The following is an 11,376-nucleotide window of genomic DNA, read 5'->3' as shown; positions in this document are numbered from 1 at the left end:
AGTTGAGGGAGAGGCCTACCAAAACCAGGAAAGCTAAAAGCCACAGCTGCTCAAGACAAAGCTGCTTTCAGCTGTGCCCTTTTGTCCTGCCACCTCACACAAACGTGGCTCTACTGACTGAGCAGCTGTACACTGAGAAGGTGACCGCCACCGGACACCAGGGACAGGAGTCATCGTGGTAGCTACATTAGGGAGACCTGGCTTGCAACTGGCTCCAGTCTGTGTGTGGCAAAGAAAGGCACAAATCATTGCAAAGACCAGATTTCTGGTGGTTTGTTTCCTTTTTGTAAATACATTACTGTACACAACATAAGTTTAAAGTGTAGGGGATTTAGGGACATAAAATTGCATATTTAACAGAACTTAAAACCATAACAAAAAGTAGGCTGTTCTATCTCGAAGCAAAAATAATCCCTCCAGCCCCAACATTAACATTCATTCCTGGCTATATGCAGTACAAACATTTTAAAATCTGTGACAAAAGATAATTAAAAACCAAAAGTCAAAATCATAAAGCTTGTAAACAGATAATCTGAAATACACTTTATTTATGGAAAAATATCATCAAAATAGTACCACTATGGACTAAACTGCCTGAGTTTTCATTTCACCTAGGATCTTGAAGTAGAGAGCTTTTAGCACAATAAGATCAATTTCAGTCACAACTAGTGCTGCACAGCACTGCTTCAGGTGGAAATTTTGTCCTTGTTGGAATTTTTGTTGTGCTATCAAAAACTGTTGTGCTAATCCTTCAAATAAAGGGATGTTGAGGCAATTCTTAAATCATTTGGCACAAAGTTATTTTGGCTGGGGCATAAATTCGAGTCTCAGTCATGAAGAATAATACAACATTCCACCTATCAAGTATTCACTTTGATTGAAGAGCTTTCTTTATGTCATTAACTTCCATCTGAAAAGAAACAAACAAAAATATTTGTGATGAAATTCGATCCTGACGTACAGCTGGTGTTGCTTGAAAAATACACTCCATCTTGTCCACAGGTGTTGAGTACAGGTTTTATACTACTCATTTCCACAGATTTCACAAATGGAGGTGGACTTTCTCAACTGCGTAAGGTGACCACTCACAGCTTCCTCCCCTCAGAGCTTAACAAGTCATTTAATGTACCACAGGACCTTTCAAACTCTTTAATTTTTAGACATGATTTCACTTGTGCCAAAATCAAACCATTAACACTGAGACTAAAAAATATCGTATTTTGAATCCTGTATTATGTTTGTTTTTTTTTTAATTTGTCTACTTATGCTGATAAATTTTTAGATAATTATTTACAAGCCACTTAGCTCATTGCCAGGAATTACTTGCAGAATGAGCACTATGTCCAGGCACCAGCTGCTGCACTTACACCTTGCACAAGTAAACTGAACTGCTGACAATGAGCACTGGAAGCTGCAGAGCAAAACCTCCTGTCTCTCTTCTGTAGGGATGGCGGTTACCTTCTACACCCATCAAACCTGCATCCAGGCACCTTAAGGGCTTTGATGGACGTTCGGCCTTGTGGTAAAAGGAGGTGGCTGAAACCATCCCCCCCCGAGTTGTACACGTGGCCCCTCTGATAAGACACTGGGAACCCTGAGGTGGGGGTATTGGCTTTATTCAAACACACCCTCAGTGCTCAACTGCGCCATACCATCAGGGCAGTCTTTAATATGTGGGCTGAGAGCTGCACTACTTTATGACTACCTGAGTGCTCTTAAACTAATGCAACTTTTGTTTGTTGAACTCTCATCTTCATGTAAAGCTACTTATGCCAACTTGGCTAGCATCTGAACATTTACCAGCATAAGCAACATTTGAACTGGAGTAAAAACATTCAGCTATAAGATCACAATTTAAAAACCATCAATGCAGGTCTCTGTATAAGATGTAAAGCCATCCTTGGAGTTAGAATCAAGACCTGCAAATAGTCTGGCCTGTTAGACTAAATCAATGATCGCTATTAAAAATGTTCATTGATTTTATCTGAATAAATTTCAATTTTAGCTGAACATGAACTGTGTGTTACTAGAAGCCATACTCCTATGTGGCTGCACACATAATGTCCTTTAGGCAGCCCTGGAGCACAGACATCGGTCACCCCAGCTCTGCCACCCTTTGCCATGTTCCCAAGCACTTTACTGAGCAGGAACAGCCCAATGAAACTACAAGTTGATTTTCTGTCTCTAGTACAAAAAGTACAGTTGACCTATACCATAACATTATAAAATATAATCAATACCAAACCTCTTATCACACACATCACTCTCCAAAATCCAGAAAAGCAGCTTCAACTTCATTCCATACCAAAGCTGCACAGTCAATGACTCTAGCAAAGGCCCAGCTCCACCCCTCTCACAGAAATAGGCAGCCTGGCAAATTTGCAACCTGGCAAATGACTAAGCCAGCAGGACAACATATAGAGCTAAGGTACTAACTATACAAACTATGGCAGCAATAACTGGGGTCTTAATCAGAGCACCTTCTCTTACATTGTTTAGGATTTAGTAAAGACAACTGGAGTACAGCCTGTAAAGCAGACATAAAACTCTTGCTACATGAAATAATATTCCAAGCATAACAACACTAAGACAAGCCTACTACAAAATATTAAGCCTTGGGAGAGAGCAAATAATTTAAAAAGACATGATTTCACTTGTGACAAAATCAAACCATTAAAACTGAGACTGAAAAATATCATCGTTTCAATCCTATATTGTGTTCATTTTTTTTTTAATTTGTCTACTTATGCTGATAAATGTTTAGATAATTAGCAGGCTTTTCAGTAAGAACCCAGTATCGCAATATAGATGACACAGAGTGGCAACATTATGAAGGGAACAGGTACATATCCCCTTCAGAAATGTTAGTAGTTTTGGATTCACTAGAATCTAAGTATCTTAGCAGAGTTTTATGTTCTATACCTGATGCTAAATCAAACCTGCCAATACTTTCATAACATTATAAGTTAAGTACCTGCAATCGTAGACGGATCTTCTTTTCTTCATCCAATTCAGAGAGCAACTGTTTAATCTCTTTTCTGTTAAGAAAAAGAGATTAAACAAGGAACTTTGCTGTTAAGAATACAGAAAAAGCTTGGCATGGAAACATTTAAACTAGTAAAATACAAAAGATCACCTCCTGGAGACATATCTTCCCTGCTTCACTAGTTAACATTTTTCACTCTGAACAATTAATTAAAGCCAGTATACTCCTGTATACTATATGCTGTACTACAGCAAAGTAAGACTCTATAAAAGGACAGCAGAGCCCACACCCCACATGGCTAATGAATAATACATTTCCTCCTAACAGCCCTGCATCCACAGGCTTTGCTCTGGACTAGCTGTCTCAACACTGTATCAGCACCCACTTGCCTCTTTTTCCCCACACGAAATGTCAATGGATTGGCTGCTGGTGAGTTAGGGGAACTGGTAACACAAATCCTGCCTGTGCTAGCACATAAGCCACTTAAAAGCTGTGTATGCCAGCAACTCAATGTAACCTTCAACTTCATTTATAAGACTTACTGATCCCAAATGTGGATTTGCTGTCATCCTTCTCTGTCGGGAAGGAGAACACAGGTATAAGGAGCAGACACCTTCTCATGTTCCCACTAAGTGATCTCACCTTCAGAGAGAAACCAGCAAGCAGAAGCAGCCCTTGCAAGAAGGGCTGAGAAGACCATGGGAGCAGGGGTCAGCCTCAGAGCTGAAGCTGTGGGGCTCACTGGCTAGATCCAGCTTGAGCTACACCTTCCTGCATCTTCTCCCAAACTCACCCCACACCCACCTCTGTTCCACCACAGTCTCTGCACGCTGCTCTTTTTTTTTTTTTTTTTTCCCCTGCCTGGGCTACACATACCTGACAATGTAAGCGAAGGTTTAGATATTCTTAAGAATAGCAAAAGCTATACGCCAGCCTGAGTTTCTCCTAAGAAATGAGCAGCTTAAAGAAAATAAAGATGCCCAACACCAAAATAGTAAGATTCAGCGTCATAATCTCAAAGGTCTTCAAATGTCCTCATCATAATTCAATTACTTCTTTTGTAATATGAGCTTCCTGGGAAAATGTGCTAACAGTCAAACAACAAATTGATTTAATATTTTTAGGATCTTGCAGCAATTTGTACTACAACTAGAACAAATGCACCTCTTACTAAGATCAATGCATGAGTTCCCAAATCGTAACTGGCAAATAAAACAACATAAGAACCTTATTCACTGTTTATAGCTTGTAACTTAACTTTTTCAACACCTCAACATCTGCTTATGTCATATACAGGAAAAAAAAGCTGTTCAAGACAGACATTGCCAGTCTTTTTTCCTGAGCTTACTGCCCCTGAATGTGTTCTGTCAGAAGAAAATCACTCACAAAGACAAACTGTGCAGAGTAACATACATGAAGGCAAGCTCAAGAAGAAACTGGCACCATCGTGCATGAATGGATGCATCCCACCTAGAGTTGTGATTTGCAGTACTTACTTTTGCTGGTCTTTCATGGTTTCAATGATGGTTCTTAGCTCCTTAATCTGCGTTCTCAGCTCCTCCAGGGCAGTCTGACCTTGGCTCAAGAGCTCAGTCTTTGGCTTTCCTTCAGTACCGAACAGGGATGGGGAATTTGACCTGTGGCCTGTTGTTCCCATAGCAATTGAGTGAAATCCAGGTGACGGTGAAGGGGATAGTGATGGTTGTACATTACTGCCACTAGCCAAACCTCCTGGTTTTGGAGGCAAGGAAGTTTTATTGTCAGACACCTGCAACAAAAACAATAACACTTAATGTCTGGAGAAAGCTTTATGTAGACCTGACCGCTAACAAATATGAAGTACTTTGCTGCTCTTCAGCAATGTTGAAAGTCTGTAGTCAAACATGGACAGTTTTGGCCAAAAGATGATAAATAGAACAATCAGTCATTATCTTTGTACTTGTACATCAGAGGGGGCCTAGTTGTGATGCAGAAGTTCAGACAGCTTCAGTAAGACTTTCCACATTTGCTATAACCAGTCAGCAACAAGCGTTTCCAAGATCTCAGACCCAGCAGTGAAACGAACCAGGGACAGCTGCTCAATGCTTCTCTTAGAAGTTTGTGAGAATGCACCTACATCCGTGGATTTCTCCCACACAGCATAAAACTGCACGGACAAGAATTCAAGTTGTATTTTTTTGCAGATTAAATTTACAGTCGTCAACTAACCACTGAAGGAATCTTTAACACCCAACGCTTTTTAAAAATTCAAAAATGTGTTACACTTTGCCCTTAGCAGTATAAAAATAGCAAAATATTCATAAGCATGCTTCTTGGTATGATATAAAAACAAAATGCCATAACTTCAAAATTATATTAATAAGAAATAAATGCACTGTACTGTCCTCTGTTCACTGAATCTTCTGTGAATTCCCATAAATAGCAATGGCTCTTTATTCCTTCAGGAACTTAACAGAAAAATGCAGCATTAACCTAGTTACCCTGGAACCATGTGGCCAGCTCAGAAGGATCCCATTCTTCTTGAAATGCAACCTAGTGCTCTATTTGTTAGACAAGGTATAGAAAATCTGAAGTCCACCTACCATACACGACCAGCTGCTTCATTGCATACACAGAATGGTGTACAAGTACAGTTATCACAATGGTAAGTGAGTCTTATTTACCATATTGTGATGACAAAAATGTTAGTGGTTAGACAAAAATTAGGAGAAAGTGTGTTAGAGCGGGATCCACCGAGTTCGGCAAAAAAACCAGTCTTCCCCACTACATGAGTGTGACTGAGCACAAAACCTGTCCTGGGCAAGCACTGCATTAAAAAAGTGTTCTGCAGAAAAAACAGTGTGACCATAGAAATAAAAATGGTGTTATAATCACAAGAAAGCTGAATCAGCCCAGTGACTCGAATGCTTGACTTCATGACCTTAGTAATATTTTTTTTAATTTTATATACACATGTATGCATGTGTGAGTATTGTGTACCTATAAATGGATCTTTCATGGATAACAATATTTGTATCAGTAGATGCAAGTTTCCTTTGGACTGAAAAGAGACGTTAGCCTGAGTTCAAACCTGGAGCAAGTGAACAAGGCACAACTGAAGTCATCCACACTGAATACTTTATTCCAGAGATTAACTGGCTATCAACATTAAAATGTCAAGCAGCTACCTTCTGATAGTGGTCATCTTGTTTTACAGGAACAACATCTACATCCTTGGCATACCAGCATGTAATTTACGAATGTTGGCCCAAGAGTATTCCTTAATGCAAGTGCTCCCAGAAGAGGGAGCTATATAGCAAAACATTATCCTTCTAACTTGATCAGAGAAGTGCATGACTTCATCTTTCAAATACTTCTTTTATACTATTAGAATGCAATATTTGTATTATTAAAAGTATCCTTATGTATTAAAAAATAGCTCCAACCTCTAAAGCCTGATTTACATACTCTTTCTGTCCTATAGTTTTCTAGCAATATACAGTGAGAATGGCACAAGCCTATGAAATGAATACAATTATACCTGCACAAAAAGTGATTATACTTGTAAATTTAAATTCACATACTACTAGAGTGGGTCAAAGAGCTGTATTTTCTCTGCTCAGGCTACTCTAATGTAAACTCAATTTACAGCAGCAAAAAAAAAAAAAAAGGGGGCCTTTGTTTCTAAAATTTCTTTCTCTAGCTTCTCTGATTCTGTGAAACGTATTTACACTAGAAGGAACTTTTCACAGTATGGTTGTGGAGACATTTTAAATGTTCAATTCACTGTAGACTTGCATTTCAAACACAGAACAATATTTTGTAGCCCTTACAATTTATTTTAAGCTTTTTTAAAGGGCTAGTTACCAGGTAATTCTTGAATTGAATTTTAAAAATAAGTATTTGAATACTGGTTTCAAAAATGAAGATGCATGTGATAAGGTTAAGCAGAGGCATTGCAATTAACTTACTTGTGATATTGTAACAGTTCTTGATTTCCTTGACACTTCAATAGTTTTGTGTGTAATGGAAACATGTTCTTCCTTCTCTTCTTCAGGACTTGGTGAGTCAAAGAAATCGGGGCTTGAAAGGGATGACTATATAGACGAACACCCACACCCCAAGAGAGGAAAAAATGCAGGTATTTTCATTGTACAAAAATTTAACAAAGTAAAAAAACCCATATTTTTAAAAAATTATCATTGTGAAAGCAACAACACTTAAAATCAGGCCTCTCCCTCTTCACACTCCCCCTTTTTTATGTCTTGTTTTTAAGGCTAGAATGCTTTCAAAGCATTCATGAAATGAGATATACTTAACAGTTGGATTCAACATTGATTTACATATTTTCATTGCATTATATTGGAAGATGAAAACACCCTCCTATTTGCAAGAAGAACTGTACCTTGGCTGGGACACTGAGCACTGTGCTGTGGGGATGGCAGCTCTGCCACAGCTTTGCTCAGTGCTGCCTGTGCACACTGCTGGCATTGCAGGGCTGCCTTGTGCATAGCCTCTTACTTGTAAACGTGCAAACGTGCAAGGTTCCTTACACTCCTTGTTCCTTTCCCCATAGATTTGACAGGGGAAGAAAGACCCTTGAACTTGTCTTTTACATTTCTATATTTATATACATTGCCAATTTTGAAGGCTTTCTTTTTTATGTTTTCTATTGAGTTTCACAATAATAATAATGCTTCCCTCCACTTTGTTTTTCTTCAGCAACATGAACGCAGGTAACCACCGGTAGTTGCTCTCATTCTGATATTCCAGAATTCAAAAAAGCATGGAAATCAACAATGCACAACTCCCCCCCAAAAAAAGACACGGAAAAACTAAAGCAGTCACTTCCAAAGTTATGGTTTATGAGACCAACTTGTCTAAAGACACATATAAGAGAGTGAAATTTAAATCACCCTTATATTTACAATTTTAAGTTTAATGAGAAGAATCACATGGTCGCTCAAGGAGAGCTGTTGAAGCCTGAAATAGTCAGTTTGTCCTCAAAATCTGATAAATGTCCTAGAGAAACCAAGGGAAATGCTTCTCTTGGGAAACACTTTCGATATCCTTAATACTTAGCACAAACTAGTTTATTGTGAATATTTTTATAAATGATTTTTCTGGCTTCAGTCATGGTTGGCAAGGAATACTTGGCAGCACCCAAATAAAGGGGTACAAATCTTGTAAGGGAAGGAATGTTTCAAACATCAGTATCCAAAACAGCCTTTTGACACTAATTTTCCTGACCTGCATCTCTCTGCCTCACTGTACGTGTGAAGGAGTGGCTGTGTAAGCGTAGTAAAAACACCAGGGAACACAAATAGGAGGACGGAAAAAGATCAGAAAAAGTATTTTTAAAAGAAAAGGAAAAATAACTTACAGATGTGAGAGACTGGGAGGGTGGTCGCCTGCCAGTAGCTTTTGGTCTGGTTGTAGTTGGATGATTAAGCTTCTCAGCAATTGGTACTACAGAGTCAAAACCTTCCAAGTCTTAAAAATAAAATAGAATTGATTTGGTTTTCTGGCAATTGTCCTCAAAGGGAAAGAATCACATTTTTTTTTCTAATTTCAAAGAAACCAAATCCCATTTTCCCCATTGTGTCACAGTGTTCTGCACATGTTTAGGCATCATGATGGCATGAAAAGAACCTGGAATTCAAAGGCAGCTGTAATCCAGTCACCCTTGCCAAGTCCAATTACCCTTCCATCTCAAACACAGTAAAGCAGAGGGGGAATGTGCAGAGGAGCCTTTGGCTTTGCTTTTGGCCTAGTGAAAGCCAAATGACAACATGGGTCCTATGGCATGGAATAAACAGTTTCAAAATTTCCATCGTGCTATTGAAGAGCTCAGTAATTTTTTTCATGAATAAGTGGAGGCATAAGACAGTGCACGCATCTCAAGAACTGTACTGTCGGCACTGCACCTGCAGCAATTGCTTACGGGAGCACAGAATGGGAATGATCGAGCTGGAAGTGATCTGCATGTTCGTTCCCTCCCAGCTGGAGGCAGCATAATTTCCAGTAGCTATAGGTGAGAGATAGATCTCCAGCAGTCCAGAGGTTATGGTAAGTAAAAACTCCAACAGGCTCCCGAAGTTGTACAGAGCCCAGGAAAAACAAGTCTGCCCTAATGCAGTCTAGACTGCCTCCACGGTTAGTGAAATGCACTGGGGAAGTGTTTACTGAATCCAGCCACGTGGTAGCATGTTTACGTGAAAGAACGATGTGAAGGCTGAAGGAATACCACAGCTCACGATTACATGCCTGAATCAAATGGTTTAACACCATTCATCTATTTTTATGGGTTATATCAGTTTCACTCACCTCTATTTCAAAATGCCCTACCGCATATGTTAATCAGAAATAAGTCAGAAAACATATAAGAGGTACCTTAGACAACACAAAATTCTGTAAAATTACATTCAGATGAATCAAGTAGTGGGATTATATTCATTAGTCAGAGACTATTTTTCATTGCACACATGTAGGAAGGAGTAGCTTTTAAGTTAATAGTTATATATACTGGGCACTTAGTTTTCTGAACTGTTACAGAACAATGAATCTCTGAAGATCCAGCTTTGTTGCTGTATTACAACTGTCGTACAAAATTACACAGTGGAGAACCAAATGAATTAATGGGCCCATGCAGTAAACTATATGCACTGAAGGACACTTAAACTGGTTCCAAGTACTTATGATTTGGCAGCTGCAAAGTAAATGGGATCAGACATTCCTTATTCAGCAATATTCTTCCATCTCTGAGAGATAAAAAAGGAAGAAAAAGAAAAAAAATAGACCTCTTTCAATAGCCCTGAAATAGTCTAAGGCTATTCACCTCCAAATACTACTCTATTTTTGGAGCAACTCTTCCTATATTTAACCAGTGATCCCACTGTCCTCTACTAGGTATTTCTCTCATTGCTTTTTTATTGACTGTTGCAACCTACATCCAAAGGTAGGTCACCCAGTCTGCCAATGGGAATTTGGCAATCTGAAGCCTCAACTGTACCCAACACATCATGTGAGGCTACAGTGCTTTTAAAGCAAAAATGAGCTAACATTGCAGACTACACAAAACCTATTTGTAGTCTTACAGAACTTCAGAGTTTCAGGAGAGGAGAAATGGAAATAAAAACTTATTTTCCGGGGGGGGGCTGGGGGATGAAAATTAAGAGCTAGTTTCCAGTAATATCTGGTTTGAAGCTGACACATGAGACAGCAAAATTACTTGCTTAAGATCACACAGCAAATCAGTGATGTATTTGAATATATCATCTTTGTTCTCACCACTGTGTTACTACCTTAAGCCAAACAGCAAGAATATACAGCCATCAAAACCAGACACTTGTCTATAAACATGTGAAGCTCATATACACAAGTACAAATGGAGGCTGAAGCAATCCTTCCATTTTTTCCCAACTAACAGTTTTTAGTATTTTTTTTTTCCTGAGCTAGTTTTAATCCAGCTCATTTTCCAACAGCATGTGCCCAGCCACACAAATATCCATGCTAAAGGAAGGATCAGTATCAGTACCAGAGGACTGATACAAGCAGCTAATACCGAGAGGAAGAGCAGACTACTGCTTTGGGGGGTAGCAAAGTGTCTGGAGTTATCTTGCAGCCTAGGAAGGCTCCTGTGCATGACCTCCCTCTCTCTGTGTTACTGCTTTTATGGTAAGCACCACTGTCCCTTCCTCTGTTCTTACAAAAGTAGGTATCTATACTAGTATGGAAAACAATCAATGAAAAAAAATAGTGACAGCATTAATTCGATGTGTTTCTTTGGTTTAATCAAGCTAACAAATACCTAGAGTTCTATGTTTGACCAGAATAGTCAAATATTCAAGTTTAATTTGTAAAATGTATTGATATACAGAGAGTGCATGAATTTGTGTCCTTGAGACCCATAAGCACTTGCAGATAAAATCTCTACGCATTTTATGAATACCATGAATGACAAACATTTCTGTGCAAAGCTTCTATTATCAAGAAATACTGGGATTCCTCCATTTTTTCCACTTCTGAATGCATTTCTGATAGCTATAAAAATGAACTAAAGCAGCCTATACCTGCACTGAATTTAACAAAAACCAAAACAAAACAAAACAAAAAAAAGAGCTGTGCAGAGGTTGTAAAGGCTCCACAGGTAGAACCTGCTGCCAAACTAGAGAAATCACAGCCATTCAGCTGACACTATAAATGAAATTCTATTTAAGTGTAACAGACAACACTCGGTACATTGCTAAAACAGTAAATCCATTTCCAGTACTTCCATATGCCCTTTATCCCCCCCGAGTTTGGTCTCCTTATTTAGATGTGTTTCTCACTCCCAAATCCACACTGCATCTAAGGTTATCATCACCTTTCACAGTCATCACCCATGAGGTATTCATTCAGGAAAATGCCCA

The 11,376-nt window shown here is 38.9% G+C and overlaps 1 protein-coding gene across 1 annotated transcript in view; it reads right to left on the bottom strand.

The window, feature by feature from the left end:
- Positions 1–245: 245 nt before the first annotated feature.
- The window catches only part of SH3KBP1 (SH3-domain kinase binding protein 1), a gene marked incomplete at its 5' end in the record, with an annotated part of 34,573 nt that continues 23,442 nt past the window's right edge, over positions 246–11,376 (bottom strand). Inside the window, 5 exons of the mRNA XM_010083759.1 lie at positions 246–910; positions 2,975–3,038; positions 4,483–4,754; positions 6,937–7,062; positions 8,349–8,458. Coding sequence (XP_010082061.1) covers positions 869–910; positions 2,975–3,038; positions 4,483–4,754; positions 6,937–7,062; positions 8,349–8,458 — 614 coding nt within the window. The remainder of the gene's footprint in view (positions 911–2,974; positions 3,039–4,482; positions 4,755–6,936; positions 7,063–8,348; positions 8,459–11,376) is intronic.

The sequence above is a fragment of the Pterocles gutturalis genome, unplaced genomic scaffold (genome assembly GCF_000699245.1).
Source record: "Pterocles gutturalis isolate BGI_N339 unplaced genomic scaffold, ASM69924v1 scaffold7840, whole genome shotgun sequence".
Lineage (NCBI taxonomy): Eukaryota > Metazoa > Chordata > Aves > Pterocliformes > Pteroclidae > Pterocles > Pterocles gutturalis.
This window is presented reverse-complemented; position numbering and strand designations above follow the sequence as displayed.